This window comes from Amblyraja radiata, chromosome 18 (assembly GCF_010909765.2).
Source record: "Amblyraja radiata isolate CabotCenter1 chromosome 18, sAmbRad1.1.pri, whole genome shotgun sequence".
In the NCBI taxonomy this organism is placed as follows: Eukaryota; Metazoa; Chordata; class Chondrichthyes; order Rajiformes; family Rajidae; genus Amblyraja; species Amblyraja radiata.
In genome coordinates, this window is record NC_045973.1 from 20,004,372 (window position 1) to 20,020,626 (window position 16,255).

The 16,255-nt window shown below is 44.7% G+C and overlaps 1 protein-coding gene across 2 annotated transcripts in view; it reads left to right on the forward strand.

The window, feature by feature from the left end:
* The first annotated feature begins 656 nt into the window (after positions 1 to 656).
* The window catches only part of rassf1 (Ras association domain family member 1), a 64,845-nt gene continuing 49,246 nt past the window's right edge, over positions 657 to 16,255 (forward strand). Inside the window, exon 1 of one of the 2 annotated variants that reach the window (XM_033036768.1) lies at positions 657 to 1,192. In XM_033036768.1, coding sequence (XP_032892659.1) covers positions 850 to 1,192 — 343 coding nt within the window. In that variant the 5' untranslated portion in view covers positions 657 to 849. The remainder of the gene's footprint in view (positions 1,193 to 16,255) is intronic. The other variant, XM_033036767.1, reaches the window with a different exon arrangement.

Genomic DNA, 16,255 nt, shown 5'->3' on the forward strand with positions numbered 1-16,255 from the left:
AACTGGGTATGCAATGTATGTATACACTGTGATCCCAAGGCAGGTGCCCACTATGAGTGCACACACAGACAAATAGTCAACTGGGTATGCAATGTATGTATACACTGTGATCCCAAGGCAGATGCCCACTGTGAGTGCACACAGACACAAAGACGGGATAACTCGCAAAAGCCTGAGGTTGATGGCTCATGTCGATGTACACGAGCAACAGGGGGTTTCATAAATGTCCAAGACTTTGGCTCAAACCCGGAATTCCGGCGATGTCACTGGATTAATTACTACCTTCTACCCGCCATGCCGTGAGGTTACTACAACAGCAGGTGGGGCGGCTGGGATGATGGTGAGTGAGCAGAGACCTTGCCCGGCTCAGCGCAGCCCCCGGGGGCAGGTAGGCAGGAGAGTGAGAGCGGCCCTAGAACCGTTGTGAACATTTCCACGGCGCGGACCCCGACCGCTCCACCGACGCGCTTCTTCCCCCAGCTACCCTTTGCTAGCAGGGTTAAGTCTCTTTGACAATACACTACGGCGCTCGCTGCCGTTGGTTGCCTCTGGCACTCGTGGCGGGTTTCTGCACCGCAACTCGAGTCCCGGCAGCTGTGAAGTGTCACTCGTTGAGTTTGGTGGGAGCGGCGCTGGGGGCGGATCTCTCGGCAGCGTTTGGAGCAGCGGGCCAGAGAGCGGCCACTTGGTCCGGGACAGCGCCAGATGCAACTTCAACCACAAACTGGGCTGAGTTACGCTGCAATTCAAACCCTGGGATACGTTTCAAACCCAGGCTGAAACTTCCCTGCTGGAGTTTCCTCTTGTCTTTCTCGCGGCGTCAGACCCTCTCCCCGTCTCCTGCCTCTCATGGCTGAGTTGATAGAGCTGCGAAATCTAAGGGACAGCAAGCGGGCGGACGAGGCTCCTAGCCCCGGCGGCACCAAGTCACTCTGTCGCTCACCGGGCTTGGAGAGGACCAACGCCATGAGGATCAACCCGAGGGTGCGGGCGGCGAGCGGCAAGGACCGGGGCAAGAGCACCAGTGAGTCGGGGAAGAAGCGCCTGTTGCTGGTGGAGCAGGACCCCAGGTTGACGGCGAGAGCGGGGGAAGGACACGACTTCAGCCCCTGCACCCAGACCCAGCCCAGCTGGTGCGACCTTTGCGGCGACTTCATCTGGGGACTCTACAAGCAAAGTCTACAGTGCGCGAGTAAGTCAGGGAGGGGGAGAGTGCTGATGGACACAACATGCGGGGCAGGCAGCATCTCTGGAGAAAAGGAATAGGTGACGTTTCGGGTTGAGACCCATCTTTAGACTGAGAGTCAGGGGAAAGAAGGCAGTGGAGGCCACTTCACTGAAGGTTTTCAAGAGAGAGTTAGATATAGGTCTGAGGGCTAACGGAATCAAGGGCTATGGGGAGAATGGAGGAACGGGGTATTGTTTTTGGTTGATCAGCCATGATCATATTAAATGGCGGTGCTGGTTCGAAGGGCCGAATGGCTTACTACTGCACGTATTTTCTATGTTTCTATGGAAGGGAAACGAGAGATATGGACATATATAGAGAGATGTAGAATAAATAATGGAAAATATGCAAAACAAAAAGTAGACAGACTATCAACCGGCTTCAGTCCAAATCGAGTTAATCGGGAATATTTATCAGATTACAGTTTGTTGTGGAGAGAGAGAGAGAGAGGTTCCGCAGGGAGCGGAAGTAAGAAACACACCCAGTGCATCTAATAACACTATAAGGTCCCCAAAGTTAGTGTCTGTGCAAATTCAGCGATGCGGGCTGAATTTGATGTAATCTATGGGAATACACTATAAAGTTAGTAAAATGACATTACCAAATTTAATACCAAATATAATTTCCCATTACAATAAAACTAGAAAATGCTCGAAAAATACTCAATGTGTCAGGCAGCGTCCATGGGAAGAGAAGCAGTTGACTTTTCAGATTGGAGCCCCTTCGTCAGAATCGTTCTGTAGTTAACTCTCCAGCATTTTCTAGTTTTGTTTCAGATTTTCAGCATCTGCAATTATTTTCTGATTGTCATGATATACAGTATATGGTGTAAGTCGAATGTGTTTAACGTTTATTTTAGAAAGGGTTTAGATCATCGCTTTCTGTGCGTGATCTTGTTGAGAGGCCACTCACTCCACGATAACACCTTCCAGATTAGTTTGGGGCTGGGGGCGGGGGGAGTGAAGCTGCTGCGGTTTAAATACTTTTGGCTGACAAATTTAGCGCGATGATGCAGAAAAAAAAGGGGGGCTTAGAAATACTTGTGCTGCAAACATCTCAGGGTGGCACTGGTGACAGGGTGTGCCAGTATTGTGACAGAACGGCATCTTCTCGCTGTTCTTCTCGTTGGCTGTGAAGGCGGCTTGATATCAGGGCAAGGAATACCTGTGTGTAGGAAGGAACTGCAGATGCCGGTTTAAATCGAAGATAGACACACAAATGCTGGAGTAACTCCGCGACCCTTGTCCAGACTGATATCAGAGGAAGGGGGTCTCGACCCGAAACGTCACCCATTCCTTCTCTCCAGAGACGCTGCCTGTCCCGCTGAGTTACTCCAGCATTTTATTTATTTTTGCCTATCAAAAAATTGCCTATTTTTGCTTCGGTTGCCGCTGCTCGTTCAGGATCGCGCAAATCACAAACATAACGGCCTCTGGAAATCTGAAATGGGGACAGAAAACCAAAGGCACACTTGAGGTTTTGGGCGAGACTCGGATATTGAAACAGTTGGCCGCGGCTGTGCTTGGTTGGAAATCGCTGAGCACTATATTCTCCTATATTCTGTTTAGAGTTAGCAGTTGGAAGCTTGAAAGGCAACATTCTGGTGGGTCCACTCCCAAGAGGAGGATGTCCACCCACGGCGAAAAGAAACGCTTGCGCTTATATGGAATCTGAGGGGGGACCTCATTGAAACGTACAGAATCGTGAAAGACTTGGATAGAGTGGATGTGGAGAGGATATTTCCACTGGTGGCAGCGTCTATGAATAGAAGTCATAGCCTCAGAATTAAAGGACGTTCTTTTAGGAAGGAGATGAGGAGAAATGTATTTAGTCAGGGGGTGTTAAATCTGTGGAGGATTCTATGATGAGCGTTTGACGGCATTGGGCCTGTACTCGCTGGAGTTTAGAAGAATGAGGAGGGACCTCATTGAAACGTTCCGAATAGTGAAAGGCCTGGATAGAGTGGATGTGGATAGGATGTTTCCACTAGTGGGATAGTCTTGGAGTAGAGATCATAGCCTTTGAATTAAAAGAGATGAGGAGGAATTTGTTTGGTCAAAGGGTGATGAATCTGTGGAATTCTTTGCCACAGAAGGCTGTGGAGGTCAAGTGAGTGGATATTTTTAAGGCAGGGATAGATTCTTGATTAGTACGGGTGTCAGAGGTTATGGGGAGAAGGCAGGAGAATGAGATTCGGAGGGAGAGATAGATCAGCCATAATTGAATGGCGAAGTAGACATGATGGGCCGAATGGCCTAATTCTACTCCTATCCCTTATGACCTTCCTACATAGTAGATAAATGCTGATTGGGTTAGATGTAAAGGAGTGAGGGAAGGTCCGTCTGGGTCATAGGTCAATGCTGGGTGACTCAATGCTATAAATGACTTCTGTGGCACTCTAGACATTAACATTTTTTAATAAAACATTGAACAGTGCAGCACAGGATGTTGTCAAGATGGAAAGGGTACAGACAAGATTTACAAGGATGTTGCCAGGGCTGGAGGGTCTGAGCTATATGGAGAGGTTGGGATTCTATTCCTTGGAATGCGGGAGGATAAACAATGGACAATTGGTGCAGGAATAGGCCATTCGGCCCTTCGAGCCATTCACTGTGATCATGGCTGATCATCCACAATCAGTACCCTGTTCCTGCCTTCTCCCTATATCCCTTGACTCCGCTATCTTTAAGAGCTCTATCTAACACTTTCTTGAAAGCATCCAGAGAATCGGCCTCCACTGCCTTCTGAGGCAGAGAATTCTACAGATTCACAACTCACTCTGGGTGAAAAGGTTTTTCCTCATCTCTGTTCTAAATGGCCTACCCCTTATTCTTAAACTGTGGCCCCTGGTTCTGGACTCCACCAACATCGGGAACACATATCCTGCCTCTAGCGTCCAATCCCATAATAATCTTATATGTCTCAATAAGATACCCTCTCATCCTTCTAAATTCCAGAGTATACAAGCCCAGCCACTCCATTCTATCAACATATGACGGTCCCGCAATATGATAATATGAGGGGTGATCTTATTGAGGTGTGTAAAATCATGAGAGGAATAGATCAGGTAGATGTACAGAGTCTCTTGCCCAGAGTAGGTGAATCAAGGACCAGAGGACATACAGTAGGTTTAAGGTGAAGGGGAGAAGATCTAATAGAAATGTGAGGGGTAATGTTTTCACACAAAGGGTGGTTGGTGTATGGAACAAGCTGCCAGAGGAGGTAGTTGAGGCAGGGACTTTCCCAACATTTAAGAAACAGTTAGACAGGAATATGGATAAGATAGGTTTGGAGGGATATGGACCAAACGCGAGCAGGTGGGACTAGTGTAGCTGGGACATGTTGGCCAGTGTGGGCAAGTTGGGCCAAAGGGCCTGTTTCCACACTGTATCACTCTAGGACTCTATGACTCTAATTGGCCCATCGACCCATGATGTCTGTGCTGACTGTGATGTCAAATTGAACTAATCCCTTCAGCCTGCATTCCTTCCTGTGATGCAGTGTCAAGAACTGCACACATTACACGAAATACAGCCTCATCAAATGTTTAAGCAATTGCAACTTGACTTGCTCTTGCTCTAATTTTCTTCTGCTCTAATCCCTTGTCACTCCAAAAAAAAATCCCTGGAGCAGTGAGGTGAAAAATGCCAGCAGTTCCCTTTTTCTCCTTAGTGGCCAGCCACATAGACTTCTTCCTGGTGCGTGCATCTGAAGAGATCGCAGCAATGTACCGTGTATGCAAATTGTGTCAGAAACCTCGGTATTTAAACTTTCACTCAGTGATTATAGTTACCATTCGCAGAAAAACCCCACACTGCTGACATCAGTGCTACTACAGTTTTTGCGACTGCTATTACAATAAATTTGACCAATGATTCAATAGTATCTTTATTATCACGTGTACCAAGGTACAGTGAAATTCTTTTTTTGGCTTATTGATTAGCAAGACTATCACATACATAAGCACAATCCCCGGGTTAGTACAATATGTACAGAGCAGCCCACTGATTCTATTTGCTTGTGTCGCCATTTTTCAGTTCCAGCTGCAGCTGGCCACTAAGGCCCGTTGCAGTCGTCGCCTCCATTCCGGCGATCTGTCGTCCCTCTTCTTGCACAGCTCACTCCAGCCCTTCTTCAGCCCTTGACCAGAGATTAAAACTGTTAGGGCTGTTTGTTTCTGCAAAGCCAGTGCCTTGTGGTTAAATGTGGAAGCCACTGCTGCTGCAGTATATTTTCCCCAAGGCCTCTAAAGTCACTGCCCCCCCCCCCCCCCCACTGCAGATTAATAATGATGTCCATTCACTTTGCATCCTGCCCCATTGCAAATACTCCTGTCCCTTCGGTGGCAGCGTCGATGGTCTGGGTGGTCGATGGTCTGGGTCAAGACCTTGCACCAGGACCTGCTCGACCCACTGAGTTTGTTCTTTGATCCAGATTCCTCTATCTGCAATCTTTCAGGTCTCCATAACTTTCTTTTGCATTGGTCAGCTATTTTTTTTATTGTTTTCCCTCTGGATATTGGTTTAATTTGGATATCTCTACTGTGGCCAATTTCTGAGAATGCAACAAATGTCTTTTCCTGGAAAGAAGCAAAGGAAATTTTCCCTCGGGAACAGCTGACCTAGTACAAGCCCCTCCCACCGATACCGAGACTTGGGGCATGTTGACTGGAGGTCATTGCTGTCTTGTGTGTGGGAATATTTTCAATGCCATGGGGGGTGCGGGTAGCATGATAAGGGGATGGTAATTTGAAGAACAGTACCTCATATTCTGCTTGGTTAGCCTACAACCCAACAGCATGAACATTGAATTATCTAATCTTAATTAAAACCCACTAATCCCCCCAATCTCATTTCCCCCACTCCACCTCCGGTTTTCCGCCTTTCTCCCTGTCACTGTTCCTTGCCCCGCCTCCTTCTGCCCATCTCTCCCACCCCTGCTCCTTAATCTACCTTTTATCCCCCACTCTTTCTTCTCCCCATAGTCCCCTTCCACCCATATCCCTCCCTCCGGCTTTACATTTCACTCCTCCTCTTCTTTCATTATCTGATATCCTTCCGTCTCCTTTTCACCACCAGCCTTTTCCACTATCTCCGCATATCATCAGAGGCTCTATGCAGTCCGTTCAGAGACCTAGCAACTACTTGTCTTTTCATAGCAGGAGATCACCATCTGAATGTTTGTAAACCAGCTTAACCTCCTGTGCCTCTACCCTGTAATATTTATTGCTTTGGGCACACAGTGCTGGCTCCGAGCGGTGTTGGGCTAAGTATTGCACTGGTTAGCCAGGTGCTGAATGGGCATTTTCAGACCCAGTCACAATACTACAAACTCTGATAACAACCAGAGCCTGGCCATCTAACTCCAGTCCAATGGAACCCTACTCCCCAAATAGGCTTGGTGTTGGATAGGAAAAATAATATGTTATCTGGTTCAGGTGGGCTTAGGTCAAACTGCATCCTTTATTAGTAATCGGATGAAGGCAGGGTGCTTTGGGATGTCATAGGGCTGTCTGCTACAAATAACCAGAGAGTGCAGATAGCAGAGGAAGTGGCTTCTGCTTCAAGGTGGATCTGGACTGCATGACACTAGCAGCACAGGACCCAACTATAAGTGGAGAAACTACAGAGGAAATAACAAGTCCTCAGGCTTAGGCCAGGTTCATGAATCGAGTTTGGGCTGAGGTTAAATGAAATACCCTAGTAGACCTTAATAGCAATATGTAGGGAGGTTTAGCATCAGCAGTAGGTATAGTCCAGCCAGCTCTGTAATAAGACTCACTCGATTAGCCAACAAAGTGTGAGGTTTCTGCTCTATTGGAACAATTGTTGTGGATTGATGAGCCTCAACACAACCTGATTTTAAGTCCTAATAAAAAGCGTGACCCAGACCCTTTTATTCCACAAAATCAGGTCAAGTGGGAGGGATGTAAAATAAGATTTAAAAATGGGAAAGGGGAGTGTGACGGCCAGGGCTTAGCTTTGGACTTTTGGAGACGATCAATAACATAGAATCTAGGGTTTATTAATTACATGAATAATGTGGATTCAGAAACCCCCTTTTGTGTAACTTAGGAAAACTGTCAGATATATAATAATACAATAGCAAGACCAGTAGGGAGAGGAAGGGACAGAGCTGCCATTCAATTAGTCCAATCAAAGATGAAAGAAGAAGTAGAAAGAAAGAACTGGAGATGCTGGTTTCTAGCAAAGATAGGCACAAAGTGCTGGAGTAACTCAACGGATCTCTGGAGAAAAATGATGCTTCGGGTTGGGTCCCTTCCTCAGGCTAACGCCAGAAAGAAGATTCATGTGAAGAAATCTTTGTCGCCATTAACTTTCTATCACCATTAGTCTACTCAACTGGAACAGAATTAAAAGAGGAAGATTTAGAATTGGTTCTAGGAAGGATAGCAGAGTCCTTTGCAATGGTTAAGCACATTAAAAGAATCAATGTAATTACTGGGAGAGGGAGAGAATAATGCGTGTTGCGTGTCCATTGGGGTTATGTTGGGACCCCCCCCCAATTGTATGCAGTAATGAAGTCATGGCAGATTTGAAGAGACATCCAACTTCAGCCCTGCTGGCATTAAATTACAGACTTATTGAATCTTTTTATGAGGTTTTGTTGTAGGTAGGGCCCACCACTCAGAGAGAACGGGTGCAAAGTGAAGAAGGCACGATTAGCACATGCCCATTGATTGTAGCACTCCCTTGCCCTGAAAAGTCATTGCAAGATGTATGGAAATGAATGCTGCTTGCTGCAAACAGTGTTTTCAAAGCAGTAGAATGTGAGGAAAATGTTTAAGCTCTGTTTTTCTCTCACTTCAAAGCAATTTAGGATATAAAGCAGTAATAAAATATAATCAATAATTTCAATCAAAGGCCGGGCAGGATGTTGGGCCGGGTGATGTGTACCTGATCGGGTCTCCTGGGTTAGGGTTGACTGGGTGAGTTGGAAAAGAGATGAGTAGCTTCAAGCAGCCAGAATATTCCTTGCCACCGATATCGCTTCCCACAGCAGCGATCCTTATGCCCCTGTCCCACTTAGGAAACCTGAACGGCAAACTCTGGAGACTTTGCGCCCCACCCAAGGTTTCCGTGCGCTTCCCAGAGGTTTTTGTCAGTCTCCCTACCTGCTTCCACTACCTGCAACCTCCGGCAACCACCTGCAACCTCCGGGAACCGCACGGAAACCTTGGGTGGGGCGCAAAGTCTCCAGAGGTTTCCGTTCAGGTTCCCTAAGTGGGACGGGCATTACAGAACGCCAAGCAACTGTATTTACAGCTATGCAGTGAACTAGGGATTGGCATGAGAGGGTTTCGGCCCGAAACGTAACCTATTTCCTTCGCTCCATAGATGCTGCTGCACCCGCTGAGTTTCTCCAGCATTTTTGTGTACCTAGGGATTGGCATGGTCAGGTTTGTTGCTTGGGGCCCTCATACTTCCAGTGATGACTTTTTCAAATTCTTTACTTCAGCTCAATTTGAACCCGTCACCAAAGTCAAATGGCAACATCTGTTTGGTGACCTAGTGCCATCATGTATCTGTGGTCCAGAAGTGTTACACGAGTTGTAAAACTGGCCCATCCTGCTCCCTAGCTCTGCATCCATTGTATTGTGAGTGTGGAATATAAACCCAGCTGTATAGCTATACTTGAAGCATTTATGAAGATCCAAGGCCCATTACAGAGGCGCACAGTACTCAGCTGTAAACAATGCAACTTGCAGCGCTATCTGTCAGCCGTTCCATTGAGTTGGCAAATAATTTATTTTAGGAAGCTGCAGCTGTTTGATTCATTTTCTCTACAGAATGTGTTCATTGTGGAGAAGGAATTGATGTCTCTTAGAATATATGGATCTTAAAGAGCCAGTCAGCCAAGGTTTGCAGCTATACGTTGAAAAAATAAGCTTTAGAAGTAACTCCCTCCTATATTTTAAAATGACTTTCCAGAACGGTAGCACAGTGCTGCCTCACAGCACCAGAGACCTGTGTTTGATCCTGACTACTGGTGCTGTCTGTACAGAGTTTGTACATTCTCCCTCTGAGTACCTCTCACACTCAAAAGACATACAGGTTTGTAGGTTAATTGGCTTCGGTAAAAATAGTAAATTGTCCCCAGTGTGTAGGATAGTGCTAGTGTACAGGGATCATTGGTCAGTGCGGGCTCAGTGGGCCGAAGGGCCTGTTCCTGCACTGTTTCTCTACACTAAACATAATCTGTCCGTTTTATTCTGTTTTTGCTTCTCTGATATGGTAAGCTAGAAGAGGTTTTAAAGAGTGACTACCCTTCCTCCCCTTTTTCCTTTTGCCTCCCTTCCCTTCCTGAAAGTCGGGAGTCATGTGTGGGCGAGAACATTAAAAAATATATTTAATTAGCTGTGAAATGTTTGGGGACACCCTGAGGTTGTGTTCTGCCCTCAGATCCTCCCAGACAAGTGGTAGCGCAGTCAAACTTTGGAATATCTACCTGTGTGACCATTGCCCTTATTGTCAAGTCAAGTTTATTCGTCACATACACATACGAGATGTGTAATGAAATGAAAAGTGGCAATGCTTGCGGATTGTGCAAAAAAAACTACAAAACAGAATGGAACAGAATCACATATTCACATATTACATATTTGTGGGAGGGGAAAAAAGAAAAAACATCAATTTTAAAAAGACACCACCCAACAGTAAATCGGTACAGTAAAGTTAGTCCCTAGTGAGATAGGAGTTTACAGTTGGTGTTGCTAATCCACCTTCCAGAGGGAAACTTTTAATCATTTCCAAATGGAATCCTTTCCATATTTCCACTACTTGCAGCCACCTCTCTGGCTTCAGGTGTGTTCATTTTGCAATTCCATCCTCTGGACTTGCAATAATCTCTAGCATCCTAGGTAAAAACAGAAAAGGGTGGAAATTGTCAGCAGGTTAGGCACAGTAGCATCGGAGGGAAAAGGAATAGTTAATGTTTCAGGCTGGTGACCTTCTGCCAGAATTGTTCAAGTCATTGATCTGAAATGTTAACTCAACCAAAACTAAACTGAAGGATGACTCACTGCCTTGCAGAATGTTGGGAGGTACATGGAACATGAAATCTGTAGCTGTTTCTTAGGCCCTGATGAAATCTTTACCATCCGGTACTGATAATGGAGGCAGTGTTAATATTACAGAGGGAAGTAGATTACCACCTGCCATAGTCCATGTCCATAAGACATAGGAGCAGAATTTGGCCAAGTATCCCATCAAGTCAGCTCCACCGTTCGATCATGGCTATGCTATTTTTCACTCTCAACCTCATTCTCCTGCCTTCTCCCCGTAACCTTTGACGCTCTGTCAATTCTGAAAGTTTGGTACTCACTGTCAGACGAGAAAAATGACGTTTGATCAGTTGTCGATTTTAAATGGTTCTGTTGGATTTTATTTGACCAGCCAAGTACGTGGCACATGGCGGGGAGTTTGATTTCAAATCAGCTGTAGTTTCACTGCAAGGCAGAGCAGACTCGAAAGGTTAGCTGGCCTAAGGATGTTCCGCAGGAAGGAGATTTAACCACAAGTATGTGTTTCCGTTCATTCATGGAAGGACTTCTTATTTGACGAATAATCATGCAACGTGAAGGTGGTGTCTGTAGAAAAAGAGACACTGCAATTATATAGGCCCAAACGCAGGAGAGCTTTATTGCCAATGATGCACATTCAAAGTGCATTTATATGTAATGTGCTGGGTTTTAGGAACTAGGGGTAATCTAAGGTCAATGAGGCTGAGGTTGGGAAGGAAGGGTGGGGGGTGATTTTTTTAAATGATGCGGTCATACCCATGTAAGAGTACAAGAATGCATAACTTGTTTATTGTATATTTATAATATAGTTTATTGTGTATTATATGTCATAGCTGCTTTCTGCCATCTCTCTCTCTCTCTCTCTCTCTCTCTCTCTCTCTGTTTACATTACAAAATGTTCCATAATGGTATATAATCTCCATTTTTTTCTGTCACCTCTTTCTTTCTGCATGCCGTTTCTTCAGCATGCCTTCTGCCACTAAGAAGCCATGTCCTCACGTATTCTTCGGGGTTGAATTTTGACAGAGGAGGTCCCACCAACTTAATAAATAGAAGAGTTGAGAGATGATCAGTTTGAAGTCTTGCACGTTGTGGTACATGCAGAAATTCATGCCACTGAAACTTCCTTCACATTCTGCTGTTGGAATTGTATTTACAGCCGTTAGCAGCTGCTGAAAATCTGCAGAAACTATCTTCCCTTTAGATTCCTTGAATTCTCTGAAGGCTCTGATACAAAGCCGACCATTTAAGCCAGATTATTCTGCTATTTCTTCTACATCATTACCCCCAAAGGTAAAAAGTGAATCTTCTGGAATATTATTAATATCTAAATATTTCGACTTGTTAATTAACTTTTTACATTTATCATTGGAAGCTGTTGTAGATTCAAGCAACCTGGATTTCATATTATTGACCAAACTCCGCAAAAACTGTTGTCTAGTTGATAATTTACCAGCTCTCAAATGTATTCCATTAAATATCATCTGGCTTGTTGCTTTCTCCACTTGAGTATAACATTTTCCTGGCTTCTCTATTTGACATTCAAGAACCTTGATAGTTCGTTTAATTTCCTCATGTGTTTTACTAAGTGTACAATTTCCGTTTTGCAATTCAAGTGACAGTTCAGACAACTCTAGCAAACTGTCCATCAACAAGCCCAAATTATTTATGAAAGCTGATGATTCTAATATTTTTCTCAGCCACTCGTACTTTGCTCTCTCTGCACTAGATCTTGAAGCATCACCGCTTGCTTTTACAAAATGCTCCCAAATAGCTTTATAAGACTGCCACTGCCTTTACAGTTCGGTAAGACGAAGCAACCCATCTCACACTGAAAACACGACCAATTTTCAACAGTTGACAGTGAAGAGCCTCAGTGCATGCAGTTAACTCATCCTGATTCTTAGGAGACCTATGAAAAAAGGAATATAATTTATCACAAAATATCAGAAAATGATTCAAACCTGCAACTTCACATAGCATCATCTACACTGAGTTCAAGCCTGTGACTGGCACAGTGCCAAACAGTTGCATTAGGGAAATCATCAAGAAATAGTTTTGCAACCCCTGTATTTCGTCCTAACATTACTGATGCACCATCAGTTACAAGTGATATCACATTTTCTTTTAGGCACTGTATTGAAAAACCACCTCTTTGTAAGCAACTTAGAAGCCCATCATATGTAGATTTTGCATTTGCACCAAGTTTCATATGTTCTAAGTCAAAATAGAATGATATAGGTTGGGAAGATTCACTAACTGCTGATTGGAGGGGAGGAGACCAATTTGTTGATTGGACGGGAATTTTAAGGGAAGCTCGTCAGTGATTGGATGCAACCCCTTTGGAGACAGCGGTTGATTGGCCGCCAAATAATCGGGCACAAAAAAGTGACAAATAGGAAAACACAAATCGAAATTCCAATTTAAATCCGATATAAGGTACATAGGGTGGGTATCGATTAATTCTAGATTAAAAAAAAAAATCTAACCCCTTTTAAATCACTCGGGTTGTATTATGATATGTTCTACAGTATGAAGTGTACAGCAAAACTTGAACTTCCAGAGTGGTCTATCGTGTTGTTTCTTCAGCGGAGCACGGATTTATTTTAAGAGCAAAACATAAAGTGCTGGAGAACTCGGCAGGTCAGGCCGGATCTATGGAGGGTCCGAAGAAGGGTCTCGACCCAAAACATCACCTATTCCTTCTCTCCAGAGATGCTGCCTGACCCGTTGAGTTACTCCAGCATTTTGTGTCTATCTATGGAGGGAATGACTAGGTGACGTTTAGGGTCAGGTCCCTTCTTCAGGCATTTTTTAAGGGGTTGGGAAAGATCGAAAATTTCACGTACTTAAATATGTTGTTACGAATATAACTAGTAGTGTGGGAAAAAATTGCATGAGCCATAATTGCCACATACATACCCAAAAGTAGAAATGTAGGAAGTTACAGTGCGTAAAAAACATAGGTATTATGAGCGTTGTAGTCTCCTTGTACCAATCAAATGCCAAATTCAAATATCTATATTTTGAAAATGGGCAAAGCAAAAAGTAGCATGTTCTCTAGAAAGGCTTACCCTAAAATAATTGATCGGAAGGGTGTGATTTTCAGTCAATACGTCTGGATCATTCAGTCAGTGAGCACTTCTCTATTACCCCTCTACATAAAAACAGAGAGAGCAGCAGAGAGAGGGGCAGAGCGGCACAGTGGCAGAGAGGGAGAGAGCGGCAGAGATGGGGAGAGAAGCACAGAGGGAGAGAGGCACAGTGACACGGAGGCAGAGAGGCACAGCGGCAAATATAATAACGTGGAATAATAAAATAACGTGACTTTACCTGAGCCCGTGCTCGCGGTCCTGTAGCCCTGATAGTGAGTTTAAGAAATTCTCCCATGAATTCTATTCAAAGGAATGCGGTGTCATTAATACATGGTCAAAACACAATTACATTTACTGAGGAATGTGGATCGATGTATTGATGACACATTGTATAACTACTACCTGTTAACTACTGGCTGTTAAAAAGTGCTAACAGTGGCAGTTAACAAATCGTTTTCGTCTGAGTTGAATACAGTGATAAACGACTCGAATCTTTCTGTAGTACTCGTTAAACCCGAGCTGGAAATTGAAAACTAGGGGAGCGCCGTCTCCCTGCGTATCTCCCTCCCCCCCCCTGCGTATCTCCCCCCCCCCCCCCCCCCCCCCCCCATTTCCATCACAGGTAATGTTTAGTTTAGTTAGTTTAGAGATAAAATGCAGAAACTGGCCCTTTGGCCCTCCGAGTCCATGCCAACCAGTGATCTCCATACACTAGCACTATCCTAAACAATAGGGACAATTTTACAATTTTTACTGTAGCCAATGAACCTATAGAATGTGGGAGAAAACCGGAGCACTCATAGTCAGGATCGAACCTGGGTCCCTGGCCCTGCAAGGCAGCAACTCTACCGCTGTGCCACCGCACTGCACTAGCTTGGTCGTTGCTTTTCGCACAGTCAGGTTCCTGAAAGAGCACTAGCATACTAACAAAGAACTGCAGATGCTGGTTTATACCAAAGATAGACAGAAAGTGCTGGAGTAACTCAGCGGATCAGGTAGCATCTCTGGAGAAAAAGGATGGGTGATGTTTTGGGTCAGAACCTTTCCTCAGAATGATGTCTGAAAGAAGATTCATGTGAAGAAAATGTCATCTGCACAAAAATTTCTATCCCCACTGGTCTAGTGTCAGCTGAAACTGCATGCTCAAATCCTTTGTAAAGAAATGCAGGAAACGGAACCATGATTGGACGGGTGGGAGGTCAGTCGAGGACATTCCGCCGAGAGAACAAAGAGCGACCCGTGTGGGTGGGGGCCGCCGAGAACAAAGAGGGATCATTGGGACCATATTGAACACTTTGTAACTTTGTCAGTGTCCTATACGTGACGACCCTTTGCCCACTTTATGTATGGTATGCAAAACAAAGAATTTCACTGCGACATGTCACGTGTAATAATAAAGTATCATTCATTCATTGCAACTTGAACCAAGTTGGGTTGTTTCTGAGAACTTCCCTAAGACCAGGCCATCAGCTCGGGCTGGTGAAGGATAAGCCTGGTGATATAGTTGGTGTGCCTCCTGCCCCCACTCCTGTGGCTGTCCTGTCAAGCACACCCTACACTGGCAACCAGATGTGGCCAATAGCCAAATTGTTGAGAACAACCAGAGGCTCCTTGCTCAAAATAACCCGTTATTCTTCCACTTGAACTGTTTGAACTATGCACCACACCCTGAGTTTCCTGTTCACTTAGCCTGACCCGGCACCTCCCAATGATAACAGCTACTGTGAGAATGTATATTCAGCAAGGCTCGACAAATGAGAATGTACAGTGACAGGGGTCACACACTCAGTGGGACACTTCCCTCATGGGGTCTCACTACATCCAGCACAGATTCTTCTTAAGATAGACACAGAGTGCTGGAGTAACTCAGCTGGTCAGGCAGCATCTCTGGAGAAAAAGGATGGGTGACATTTTGGGTCGGGATCCTTCTTCAGGTAGATTCTTCTTATCTTACTTTTAAGCTGCTTTGACAAAGAACTTTGAACAGTTCCATCTGGATTCCAAATCCCCCACTTGTGGAAACAGTTTTGCTTCATTCACTCTTTGAAAAGTCCTTATTATCTTGCATGCTTCATAAATCTTTCTTTCACCTTCTCTCCTCTGGGAGAGATCCCAGCTTTTGTAGACTTTCTGTGTAACTAAACTACCTGGTATCATTCTGGTAAACCTCTATATTTTATGCTGAGCCTTGACAATCTGCCCAGACCCAGGCACAATATTCTTGAAGCCTCACTAGTGATTTATAAAGTGTTAACTTTTATTTAGCAGAACACAAGAAAACAGGAATTGGTGATGTTTTGGGCTGAAACCCTTCTTCAGACCTGAAAAGCAGTTATTCTTTTTCTCTAGTGATGCCGGCCCACTGAGTTACTCCAGCACTTTGTGTCTATCTTCGATGTAAACCAGCATGTGCAGTTCCTTCCTACACAAGAAAATAGGAGCAGGTGCAGGCCACTCAGCCCATCAAGACCACTGTATTCATTTTAATCATGGCTGGTCTCTGCTCGGCTCATCTCCTCCTTTGTGCCACTTCCTCGCAATCCTCAATCACTTGATCTTTCAAATATGTATCTATCTGACTAAATTTATGGAATGATCTGACCTATATCACACTCGGGTGCAGAGAATTCCAGATATTCGCCACCCTCTGAAAGAAGAAATTTCTACACACTTCAATTTTTTAAGCCTCAATTGCTCAATCATGGAGTTGTTTTTAATGTGAGGTAACTTCAGAGAAACAACGAGAGCCAAAGAAGGCATGGGTTTAAGGTGAGAGAAAGGAGCTTTAAAACGGATTGGAGGGGTAGGTTTTTCACACCAAGTGTAGTTGATTTCTAGAATATGCTGCCAGAGGAGGCGATGGAATCAGATGTAATTACTACCTTTTTA